This window comes from Xenia sp. Carnegie-2017, unplaced genomic scaffold (genome assembly GCF_021976095.1).
Source record: "Xenia sp. Carnegie-2017 unplaced genomic scaffold, XeniaSp_v1 HiC_scaffold_13, whole genome shotgun sequence".
Classification (NCBI taxonomy): Eukaryota; Metazoa; Cnidaria; class Anthozoa; order Malacalcyonacea; family Xeniidae; genus Xenia; species Xenia sp. Carnegie-2017.
The window spans coordinates 4255742-4269233 of NW_025813436.1; the positions used below are offsets into that span (position 1 = coordinate 4255742).

General features: G+C 33.9%; 1 protein-coding gene across 1 annotated transcript; it reads left to right on the forward strand.

Moving 5' to 3' along the window:
• The first annotated feature begins 1345 nt into the window (after window positions 1–1345).
• LOC124448986 (CUB and zona pellucida-like domain-containing protein 1) lies at window positions 1346–9095 on the forward strand. The gene is made up of 10 exons (XM_046999933.1): window positions 1346–1434; window positions 4216–4258; window positions 4326–4406; window positions 4714–4833; window positions 5393–5728; window positions 5926–6165; window positions 6532–6888; window positions 7500–7725; window positions 8080–8396; window positions 8651–9095. Exons 1-10 carry the CDS (start codon window positions 1423–1425, stop codon window positions 8752–8754), a joined length of 1836 nt encoding a protein of 611 aa, XP_046855889.1. The 5' UTR covers window positions 1346–1422; the 3' UTR covers window positions 8755–9095.
• The last annotated feature ends 4397 nt before the right edge of the window (window positions 9096–13492 follow it).

Below are 13492 nucleotides of genomic sequence, written 5' to 3' on the forward strand. Positions count from 1 at the left end.
TTGATGCTTTTAATTGGTTTGGCTAACTACATAGCTCGTTTAAAAAAAGAAAGAATATTTTAAACGAAAAAGGGGCTGTCAATTTGTGTTCGAGTACCACGAATCGTTTGCAACTTTTCCATTTAAATATAAAGTAAGTAGTCAATGTTTTGCTTCAAGTTCATTTTGGTTAAAGCCCTTGAAATATTTAGGTTAGGACCGATAAAATAACTTTATAAGAGTAAGGGTTCGATAACTGTTGGTCCTTGGTCATTGAGGGAAATATTGGTAAAATAAGGTTTTATTAAATAAACCACACGTACAAAGTGAAGATTTAATAAATTCGTGCGAACATCACAAATCATCGACTTAATTCAAACATTATAGAGATATATGTGCTGGGAGTTCTAATCGATGCACTAATATAGCTACTATGTATTGAAATTTAGTTGTTCAAGTTATGAAAGTTAGTAGTTATTCATTTTATCGATTTTTATCAATGCACGAGATTGACATTTTTAGTGTTACACATAAATAATTGAAACTCTTTTGCTTGCTAATGATTTTAGTCTTTTTGTTAACATGCCAAATTCAAAAAATTAATAGGCACTTTCATTCGCAAACAATTAAAAATCGAGCTTCAAAGCCGCATACGGCTTCTTTTACGCAGAAAATATTCAAACAAAGAAGAATTTATAGCTATAAATTGTTGCAATTATATTGAAAAATACCCTTCTAAAAAAAACATACATTCTTAGCTACAATTTTGTGCCTGTCATTTCCAGGCATTAATCAACATGAGACGTAAATCCAAGTGGTTTTATATTTGAATGGTTGCGGCGAATGTTGAAACATATTCAAAAGTTTTAAGGTGAAGTTGAAGTTGCCAAAGTCGAAAATTGCTTCAATTGTCGGCCTGTTAAGAACTTAAAATTTGGTATTTCAGATGTAGACAAAGAGTCTTTCTTGCATGCTGAATGATGCTGAAGGGCTTTATCTGCTTGAAATATACGCTTCTTTAGAAAACCTAGATTAATGCATCACTCCAAGTCTCCAAATGTGCTAACAGCGAAGTAGCGAAACAAATATTTCTAAAATAATTCAATGGAAATTACTTTTAGAACTTTTTTGACATTCATTTCCATCAGAGTTAATGCAAATTTTTCTTGTTTATACTTGACACGTTTTCACTTTCAATGATATAATTTCTTGGTATTAAAATATTCCTTACTAAATTAACAATTACAGAGATAATTAGCGCTTATTTTAGTTTCTATTAGTGTCATCCGTTAACAATAAAGTACTCCCTCCTTTGCTTATCAATAAAATCATCTGCGTCCATTCAAAACCCCACAAATATTCGTTCGATTTGCATTGCAGAGCTTGCGTCTTGAAGCAAAGAACACAAGCTCAAAACTAGCGAAGCATCAATTTTAGGAACGCATGAAGGCTAAGGTAAGATTGAAATGTTTATCTTGACTCAAATCATGTGTTGCCTTTTTCGACTAAAAGCAGTGCTATGTATCTCAATCCATATTGTGTTTGACTCATATTTTTACATGAGAAAAACGATACATTGGTTTTGAAAAGACGGAAGATTTATTTGTATTTTTTTAATTTTTGTTTTATTTCCAAATGCTTGGTCAAGGTGATTTAACTCAGCCAATTCAATTCGTTAACAAATTTTGATGACAGGCAACATTTATATGCTTTACATATATTTGTGTCTAAGACAAAACTTTCTCCATTTATTTAAAGTTAATTGCGATTGGTTTTTAAATGAATTGAAATTTATATACATAAAATACATACAAGCTATTCTTCAAAACAGGAACAACAATTTTTGGATTAACAATGACTATTTAAAGCATACTAACCATTTGCAAGAGCCTATGGAAGAGCTGAAAAACACGTTATGCAACCGGCGTTGGTCACTAACACCGTGGCAGTCTAAATATTCAAATCAGAGAGAAGACTGAAATCATTTCTGAAAAGATGGTTGCCCTTTGCTCATAAGTAAGCTGGTTGTGGGTATACTAACTGACAGACAAAGATTTCTTTACCAAATTGTTCAGGGACTGAAAAATTCCATTCATATGAGATGCAGTGAGAACATTGTTAATGCATTCAAATTTAGTTAAATATTTGATAAGTTCTCTCTTTAGGCAGACTTTCCAATGTCATCAACACAGGAATTCTTTTTAACACGCTTGATCAAACTGGCAGTACATTTCATGAGGGTCCGTAGTCATGTTACTAACAAAAACGACAATGTCAGGACTTTTATTATCCGCAAAGACAATCCGCCTTCTACCGAAACACGATGGCTAAGACTACATCTCATTGCCGTTGTCTCTTCAAAGAACAGTGGCGTCACCAGGATTTTGCGATTTGGGGGCACAAGAATTGCAGAATGTTAATGAACCTTTGTCTTAGTTAGTGCTATTTGTTTATTCTTGTTTCGTCAAGCTTGAGTCTGTGAGTACACTTGTCCACTCTCTCATACAAGTTCTATGATATCGTGTAATGTGGTTCATGACAAGCATCACAATATCACTTGTTCTTCCTTGCCCACTTGAATTATTCTAGAAGTATTCTTTTTGCATTTTCATACAATTAAAATCTTTACCACTCGGCTGACAACGCAGAAAGCGTAAATGCAACGCAAACTAGTTGGCACAGCTAATAGAATACTTCAATTTCTAAAATTCAAATGGGGAGGAGGCTCTTGTGGGGGGGTGGGGGCACAACAAGTTTTTTGGGGGGCACGTGCACCCTCCCAGCCCCTTAGCGACGCCACTGTCAAAGAAACTGACGAAACTTTTGATCTCTGCCATCTAATTTTTTCAAACATTGTCGAGATATCCCTGTAGAATACGTTCCTCTCTTCACGATTCCTAACATGGAAATAAGGAGTTTGTGACTTCTATCCCTTTTCCAACACATCATGAAGACCGAACCCTTGAAATGGGCCGGGACGCCGAATGAAATACCGTGCACTTTGAGCTTAGTAGATGCTTTGTCCAGTCTTTCGATGATGTTGTTGTTAGGATACCACGCTTTTCCATTTTTAGCTTGTGCTGGTTCTTTTGTACCTAAAATACGGATTATTGATTTCTTGGTTACAATTTGTTAACTTCCCATTCTTGAATACTGCTTTTCTCGTTTTTGTATCGAAACAAATGCTTGGTTTGAATTGTTTGATAATTCCATAATTCTGGCTTATCATAAAAGTTTAAGTTTTCCTGTCCTTCTGATATTTTTGTCTTAGAAATGACCATTTAAATTTATTGTTAATTTCAAAACATGAATTCAAGCTGTGCCATAATTTTGCACGAATTTCTGCAGATTATAGAAACAACAAAAGTCAACACTTGTCAGTTGCCATCTTGTTCCTTCGTCTTATGATATTGATCTGCGTTGTTTTGTTTGCCAAGATATTCCAACTTCGTTAAACAATTTATCGCGCTGTTTCAAAGAAGTTATTTTAAAATTTAAAGTTTTATTACTTTTTTGGGTAACTATGTAATGCTTTCAAACACTTCGTGGCCTCATTAATCAATTGATACCATTGAAGTATAAAGATACATGAGTTTTGTGTTTGCAACTTAAAAAGTTGGTGTCCTGTTATACATGGATAACAAAAACCAAAGCCTTTCGCCCTTATGAACTCTTAACCCGCCGAAGAGATTAATTGAACAACCTGTTCAGAAGTATAGGAAGGGAGCACAATCGCATGAGTACATACTCTTTATTTGTGGCATGAATTTTACCCAATTAATTCCTGAGCAGTGTGGAGATAGATTGTAAATTTGTCTATAATTTGCTACGTTATTCCTCTTTGTTGGACGACTTATAGTATTGTTAAAATGAAGCTATTATTTGATGTTTTCAAGTCTTACATTTTTTCATTTATTCATAACATTAAATGCTCAAGATGTACGAGTTACTATTCTGAGAAAGTAAAAAATTGGTGTGCTGTTACACGGGATGATAAATTCCAACTCTTTTCCTCTAATATCACTTCACAATCGACTAGTGGCTATTTGCAGAATGCTGTTCAACAAATTTGCTTCATCTTCAACATCGTTTTTACACTCCTATAAGCTTTGCATTAGCGAGTGAAGTCTACACATCGAATTTGTTTATTGCGAACGCTCTTATTGTAATTCAAAGTTTTTAAACAATAAACGTTAAAAGAAATATTCTAATTTTTTCATTCATTTTTAATTTCAGATGAATCGTGCTGTCGTTTGGTTTTTTTACATCTTGGCAATATGTAAGTTGGCGCAGCATTCCCTTGACTTTAACATGTTGAGCCGTCATTTAATAAGAAATCATTTTAGGTAACAGAATTGACGGGGAAATCTTGAAATGGGAAAATAAGTTTGATGTGATTGAATCATGGGAAGCTGCAAATTTGATAAGTAGGTAGTTTTATTGTTTTAGTTAGAAATGAAGTTAAAGTAAAAATTACAACTAGGATGGCACTTCTTAAAAATATTTTTTAACATCATACTTTTTTTTATTCAAAAATGTAATAGCTATGATTATTTTTGCCGCAAACATGAAACACGAAAAATAAGTTATTATCATTTCATTTCACGTGGATTTTTCTATGCAGTCCTTTTTTATATCAAACTGTAGCATCTTCCCTCTGAAAATGATCAATTTTTTGCCTGCAAACTTTTCCTTTCTTTATTTTTGCCATTGATTATACTGTTTTCTTTCTAGAACAAAACGCAAAAGACCAAACAAAACTTGAGTCGAACGTTATTGAGTTTGCTGCATTACGTGAACAGCCCGTGAAGGAGATACGTGAAAAAAGAGACGCTTACGGCTCAAGTGGTTCAGGTATGTTGTTTTTACATTAATTAGCTAATCGAAAGATTGCTTAGGTGTAGATGGTGAAGGTGCCTCCATGTTTGACGTCAAGGCTCTTAACATGCAGATATGGTCAATTTGGATAATTTATTTGTTTAATATAGCTAACTTAAATGTCAACAAAACGAGAGCTTAGAAAACGATGAATTTAATTTTCAATTCTTTTCTAAATGCACTCTCTTTTTGCATATATTTCGTTATCCACGTTAATTAATATGCACATGTAACGAGAATGTATTATGAAGCCATGCCCACATACAAAATTTTTCACCACTTTTTGGAAAAAGCAAACAGTGAAGCCTTTTTGAGTCCTATGTATTCATCAATATGTATATTTTCATCAAGGTTGTATCACGAAAGTAACAATTAGAAAATTAGTAAAATTAGATAGTTTCGGTATAGTTACAAGTTAGTTGGATGAAGTTTTTTTTCATTGAACAGCATTAAGCTAATCTGAACTATTATACTAGTGACAAATCCTTCACATTTCTAAAAAATCTAAAAAAATCTTTTACTTCCTAAACAAAAGGTGAGAACATGTGTAAAAGGCTAATAGATCTCGGTTTTATATTGGATGGTTCCGGTATCTCTGGGTTGAGCAACTTCCGTAAAATACTTAACTTCGTAAAAAATCTTCTCGATTACTTTATGATCTCTGCTGACAAAACGCGCTTTTCCGTGATATCTTATGCCTCATCACCGACGCTAAAAATCAGATTCTCGGAAACGTTTGCCACCAAACAAGACCGTGATTCGGCCATCGACGCCATATCATATCCCGGGGGCGGAACTAACACAGGCGGCGCTTTGGACTTAGCTTACAACAGCATGTTCCGAACAAGTAACGGGGCTCGGAGTACCTCAGGTATTTAGTTTCTAAACAAGCTCGTCAACTCTTCATTGATAAAGTGCCATGTTAATGCAAGATCTGGTTTTTCTAAAATACGTATAATCTTCATTCAATTTATTATTTTTTTTATTTTCTCAGCAAAAGACTAAATGATCCAAAAGCAAAAAATAATTTCGTGGTATAAACTCGCTTTTTTCCCTCTCTTCTTTTAGATGTTACTAAAGTGCTGATAGTACTCACAGACGGACAAAGTCTCGACGCTGTTGAGCAGCCAGCACAGAGACTAAAGAACGACAAAGTAATCATATACTCCATTGGAGTGGGCGCTGGGGTTTCAAATACTCAGCTTAATAAGACCGCGTCACTTCCATCAAATGAGCACGTGTTTTTGTTGAATAATTTTGAAGTCCTCGGCTCGTTTGCAAGTGGAATGTCAACCACTATTTGTAAAGGTATTATACGACGAGTAAAAGTGTAATAGTGTGATTTATTTTACTGTTTTCTTGCATGAATTATTTTTCTAAACTGTTTCAAATTTTAACAGTGCATTTTTATGTTCACAACACGAGAATAGTATTTAAAATTGTTTTGTTGTTTGTTCCGTAGAACATTAAGTGGAATTTAATAAATTTTCTATTATTCAAACAGTAAAACCTCCATACTTAATAGAAAAAGCGGCGATTGGGGAGATTTACAGTTTGTCCTGTCAACAAAATTTCTAGCCAATCAGCAAACAATATTTGGACATTTTACGTTGTATCTAATTTTACAATTGCTACTCTGAAATTTTCCGAACACGTCACAATTGTGTTTTCTAGCACAATCATATTATCTTATGTGTGGATCCGATGGCATAACTTTAGTAATTGGTGTACACTCATTGGGGAATCTTGACATGAATAATGCACACCTCCTTGACACAAGCTGCAAGGCCAGCCACAATCAAACCCATTTGTTCATCTCTACGATACAAAATCAATGTGGGACAATCTATACTCAGACCCAACAAGAGATAATTTATTCCAACAAATTGACCATAAGAAGAAAATCCACCAGCTCGATCATCACCAGAGAAAAAGAGATCAGTATTCACTTCCACTGCACCTACAGCCGTACGGTCAACATTAGTGGTGTTACGTTTGAGCCACCAAACCCTGTGATTGAAGTCACAAAGGGTAAGAATGTTGTATTGAGACAAGCAAGCCAAATAGACAAAGATACTGTGTTTGTTTCTTGAAAGACCTGCTATTTGTGATTGTGTAAAATATTGAAGATTGCTGTTTCTCCTAAAAGTCTACTTACGTGTTTCATGATGTAAAAGGAGTTGTCTGCTTGAAGAACATGAAATATGGAATAACATTTCGCCAACCATAAGCAGACCATTTCTCACAATTTGTATTGCCACGTCATATCTACAAACTCGACAAAACCAAAAAAGGCGTGCATGCTCGTGTGCATTGATGAGGCTAGGTGCATCGTTAATTCAGAAATCAAAATCTAGAAAAACAATATTCGTTGCTTTTTCATTGCATGAAAACAAAGTATTTATTCGTTATGAGTGACATTCAGAACATACAATAACCAAGTTTTTAGCAGTAAGGTTTTCATCAAAACATCTGACAACAGAAACAATTAAAAACAAATCAGTTTAAATAAAACTAGACAAAATTATATCATAAAATTTTATGAACTCAATTTTATTAGCAATAAGTCGCATAAGTTTTGCTGAAGGGCATAAGAGCCTACGTTAAAATGAGTCCATTTCATTATAAAATTTATTTTACAGGTAGTCTTGGAAACTTTACGATTGAGCTTGGCTCATTTGCGAACAATCAATTTTCCTCGTCAACAAGTGAGAATTATCCCGCTTTCAAGAGTTTTGATGATTATATCAACATACAGTACAAAGTGAAGACAGCCAACCTTGACATTGTTATTCGAGCCCAGTCATGTCACGCTACACCAACAAACAAAGCTTACGATACGCCACAATATCCAATCATCACCGACTTGTGAGTTCTGACGTCTAAATGTTGACATAAATTTCTCCAAAATCACATGTTTTTAAACCCTTTTCTCCAGCAAACATCTAAAGTACTTTAACCTTTCAAACAAATCTTTAGCTAAAAGTAATTAAAAACCAGTTTATTTGCTTATTAATTAAATTCGGTAATATTTTGGCTTTTATACCAATAATTGTCTCTGCTGTCGACTTTTAGCTACACACTTTGACCCGAGAAAAAATAACAGACAAAAAAGTTTCAAAGTAAACACAAGCTATTGTATTAATAGTTTCGAGCAACACTTATCCGTTATCCTCGTGCACCAGTTTGTCTTTTTTATTCGATTAAACTTTGTGTTTCCAGTTGCGACAAAGACTCGACAATCACTCATCTCACATCTGGATTGCAACAGACTCATCAATTCCGCATGAAAGTTTTTCGATTTCTGGCTGATCATACGTTAGTCTACATTCACTGCACACTGCGATTGTGTAACAGAAATACACAGAACTCAGTGTGTACACGAAGTACCACGTGCCCTATCAGAGCACGTCGTGACGCTGCCTCACCAGATGCCCCAGATGATGGCTATGCGGTTTCTTTTGGTCCATTTATGCAAAAACAGGCACCAAAAAACGGTACAAATGGCGACGAAACCAATCTTACAAAAAATAAATCAGGTTAGTTCTTACAAGAAAAACTAACATGTGACAAATAGTTTTTTAGTAAATGAATACAACTGACTACATACTGAGTCACGATAATCATTTCAAAAAACATTTGAAATTATTCGCACAGCAGTTAAGCAAGTTTGTTTGGCCTTTGCGTGCACAACGTAATGAAAAATTCTGCTCGTTCAAACAAAATCTATTCGCTAGAAACTATAATTTCATACCTCAAACTTTTTTTTTACTTTTTTCAAACTATTTTATAGGTCAAAGCAAATCGTCCAGTTCAAAAATGATGATTTTGTTCGTGATGATTGTTATGGCGTTGTCTACTTACCATACGTTCTTCGTAGGATGGTATCGGGCGTAATTATGTCTTACTGGTATGAGTAACAGATATTCTTTCACAGACATGGACACTGCTTGTAAAAGAAGTTATAGTTTATCAATTGCACAAAAACATTTCGTACCTAGAAGTACTATTCAAACACAGTACCAGCTACTATAAATTACAAAAGCTCGTCTTTTGGTAAGATTTAGTTCTTTAGAAATTCTTATCCAATTAGAAAGTATAATTAACATACTTTTCTCTACCCTGAATGTGCTACTGTACATAAACAAAGATAATCTTTACATTGTCTTCATACTTGTCCTAAAAACGTTTCTAGCCGAAAATTTGAATAAATCAATGTTAAAACACACTCCAAAAAACATCGTCTTGTTGATTCAAAAATCGTTTCACTGTTGCAGTCAACAATTTTCAGGAACATTAGAAATAGATAGCACAAAAATTGGGTAAATTTATTGTTTTTTCTTGATTTCTGCTCGTGAGCAAAGCAGCAGACCTAAGCAAATGCCGATCTAATACAGATCTAACAGCAGACTGAACTTAATAAGAAGGTAAAATTTTGATTTTTTTTCCTTATACGAAAATGCATTTCGGTCTAGCCCTGCACCGGCAGATATAAAACGTTCTTAAGTAGATGCGGTGGAAGTTAATTTGGTTCATGATTTATATTCAATGCTAAAAGTTGCTGTGCTTTTTGCACGTATTATCAGCTAACTATTTAGCTGACTGGAGTTAACTCAAAAAACAGCTAAAGATGTTACATTATCATACTTATTGCAGAACTTTTGCAAAACCAACTGTTATTAAAGATATAGTATTTATTTGAAAAATGGTTTTCATTCAAATGGCAAGTAACGTATGTTTAAAGTTTCCCAGATTTTTGAGGAGGTCGCTACTATTTTGGTTTTTTTTAAATCCTCTTTTGCTCAATGCAAAAACACAAAACACATATAATGTGATTTAGGCGAGAGCTTACGGACAGTAAACATAAAGAAAACTGCATGTTGAGCTTATTGACTAAATTTTCAATCACAGATGTTCTGTTTAAATTATTGCGCTGATACGTTATTTGATACGTTACTCTTATTGACTTCCAAGAAACTAATCATATGTAATGAACCAAAAGGACAACTGTGGAAAAGTAATATGTTGATGGTGTGATGAAGTCTTAAATTATGATAATACGAAATATCATTGTTGACCAAACATGAAAGTCCGGCAACATTATTTAAAGAGATCTCAGAGAGGTGTTAAATTTGTCTCAATTTTAACAAGGTCCCAGTCCAAATTTCTTATCTAGGAGAAGCACCCCTTTGTCATATGAGCCATATACCTGCTGTTTTCTTCCCCTTGCCGGATAAGGGGATTTAGCACAGCATGCAAGGCCATAGCAAGCTTTAATTTAAGGAGGTGGCTTTTTAAATGAAAATAACACGCTATTTTCATCCCCTTGACCCCTTTATTAATTCATTTAATACATACATCAATAAAATACGGCCATGAAAATATGCTTACACAATACCGGATTCGCTCATCACGACATCTTCATTTGTTTTAAAGGGTTAATTGTTAAAAGCTTATTAAGCTGATAGATTTAGTCTATTTGGTTGTGTTTCTGAAGTTGAACAATTTCACTGCCTTTTAATACAAAGAATATTTAACCTGCTACGATAGCAATCCAGTATAGTGTAAACGGGGCCGTAATGGTACACAAAGCTAAGATTTGTCTTTCTGACTTTGCAGAAATTGCAATTTTCAAAATTTACAAGACTGTTACAATGTACTCTTCGTTTCTCCAATTTTTTTGTTTAAGCTGTTTCTTTTGAAACACAATGCGTGTTGTTTGTTTTTCATCTCTGATTTAAGCACTCACCTAGTTTTTTTAAGCTTTCAAAAAAGGGTTCTTTTCTTGAATCATTTAAATATTCCACGATTCGTTTGAAGAGCTATTTATTCTCTCAACAGAAGAAAGATAGAAAATAAAAAAGCCGGCAACTCTCTCTTCTTTCAATGGTTCAAAATAATTTCAACGTCAATCTCAACCAAGATCCTAACCATATAAATTAAAACCACATTGTATGAAACACATTCAAAAACCATCAACATACCATCAACATCACGTTAGAATTTCAAAGAGGTATGTTGTGATAGCTAAAAGCACGATCTCGTATTCTATGTAGTGACACATCTGTCTGCATGTTGCTTGTTTCCAAGATTACACATGTATGCACTATGAAAGCCTTATATGAGTCGCGTACTTTTTTATAAAACGCTATCGCGGACTGCTGCTACTCGTAGGGGAAATCTCCATACAGTAGAAGGATCTAGTGGTTTGTAGGTGGTAGGGGAAACCTTCGGGGAAAACGGTAAAATGTAGGGGATTGTAGGGAGAAAAGAAAATCGTTTAAAAATGAGCCTCATTTTTTCCCAAATACTCTTTTCTTCCTGTGTTCTCACCATTTAGCAAGTGATTGTAACAGAATCTTTCTTTTGCACATTTTGTGACCATATATGGCAATAGAAGATCAGCAACTTATCATAAACTCAGTGCGTCATTTGCGCCACTTGAATGTCATTACTTCCTACGCCAAATTATTAACTTTGTCGTCTAGATGTTCTTATTTTTCAATAAATCTTTTTTTAAATGCATTTTTATAACACACACTAAAAAATTCAATGGTCCGACCGGACGTAAGTATGTAATAGGGGAATATGTTGCTGTGTAAGGGAAAAGTAGGGAAAAACAAGGAAAATCATCGTAGGGGGAAGTAGGCGGAAAATAAAGTTTTAAAGTAAATGGTTTGAACCAAGGAGTATCAGAGTCATTTGACTCTGAAGATGACTGCCGCTAAGATTGTCGAAACGTCAGTCAACAACAACAAAAACAGTCCTTCTCAGGACTATACCAACCTGGACGATCTACATTTACAAATATGTAAATAAAGTTTTGGTAGGTGAAATGTGCATACACAGAGTGGCAGCACTGATTTTGTTTACAACAAAACATAGGCAAAAATTTCAAACAGAAGTTCTACGAAAATGTTCTACTTTCATGTGATTTAAATTCAAATTTAAGGTACAGTTGTATAATGATTTTAATCGTACAAGCAAAGCGTACACTTTCATTGTAGCAACGAAAAGGCGTTTACCTTTAAATATTATGCTGAAAACGCGGTTGACTTCAAAAAATTCAACAACTTCAGTGCTAATTTTTTTTAATTAGAAATGGGTCAGTCGACCTCCAATGCTTTAAAAGTATTCCGGACCCCGGCTGTCCTTTTTTTTCAAAACAAATAAAACATGGTATTAAATACAAGCATTTGCAAGTTATTTAAATGTGACTAAGTTATAGGGTTGTTTTGATTTTGAGATTGTTACATCAGTAGGTATATGTAAAGGATTAACATACATTTCATTGGTTCGTTGTAATTTTTTAATGTTATAGGTAAAATATACGAAGGAAAGTTTTTAGTCACAAAAACTCTTGAACTCACTATTCTAATCTATATTGTGTATTTGTATATTAAGAATCTTAATATATGGCAATACCTCGTTGAATTGAGACATAAAATGTGAGCTAAGTGCGATGATAACTTTGATGCGTTGCTTTTCCCAACTTTTACTTATTGTCAACACAGGGAACATTTTATAATTCTATCGATTACTCCTTGTTAATGTGATATTTGAATGCATTCTTCTTTTGAGGATTGTCATAAGCTATAATAACTACTTTGCAATTAGGAACCTCAACGGTTCTGGGTAGGCCTTTATCTGGTTCAGTTTTCGTAATGCAAATATTGTTGTCGTGTGAAATGTATGAGCACTTTTTGTTTTCCAAAATCTTTTCTTGCCTTATTATTACCTACCATAAGATTAACTAGCTCTGTAATTTTAAACACAATCATTATGTACCTGTAGGTAATTTGTGTGGTAAATGTGACTGCTTGACTTTTAGTCCTGTAACTTTATAGACAAATACAATGTTGCCTACTGGAAAATAAAAAACTCAGCAAAAAGCACTGTAAGGTCAACAAAAAGTGTCGAGGACAACCTGGGCAACCCCGGAAGCTTGCAATTCTTTTCATTTATTTAAATAAATTCTTACCATCTTCAAAATAACAGATGAATTTAAAACTTTGATTTTTACACAGTTGCTCAAAGTTTAACTAACTATTCTCTTCTCACATAATTCTTGTTATGTGCAGTACTATTGCATTGCGACTCAGAAAAGTTATCGAAACAGTTGTGTCACAATGTGCTTGGTCTCTAAAAGTGAGTTTTTTTAATCGTGAGGAAATATTAAGACTAAAAAAATTTTGATTTGTTTGAGTGGATACTTGTATGAATTGCACTGTTTACTGTTGTATTACAATGCATGGTTATGCCTTTTTATATGAGAGAAGTTATCTTTAATTTCATACGAAGAATGTACTGAACTGCACATTTAAGTTTTCTTTATTTCTAAACTTGCTCCGCAAGTTGTTGTAATAAGTCAGTTTCTATCTTGTTCCTAAGCTTTACAAATGTGTTGTTTATGATATATTTGCAATGTATTAAAAGCATCGTGGCTCTTATCTAACCAATCCAGGTGATTATTTTTCTGAAGTGAGTTCATCGTGATAAGATATGAAGCATTTATGTTTTGAAATAATTAATATGTAATGAATTTATTTTAGAGGTCAGCATCACTTGTGTGTGCACTCAAAACACACATTTGCATGTTATCATTTCTCCTCTTTATCAACGTGCAAAGTTGCGA

Coding starts and splice junctions, on each gene's coding strand:
- LOC124448986 (XM_046999933.1), top strand. Junction 6,166..6,531: donor GTCAACCACTATTTGTAAAG/GTATTATACGAC, acceptor TGTGTTTTCTAG/CACAATCATATTATCTTATG. Junction 6,889..7,499: donor TGTGATTGAAGTCACAAAGG/GTAAGAATGTTG, acceptor TTTATTTTACAG/GTAGTCTTGGAAACTTTACG.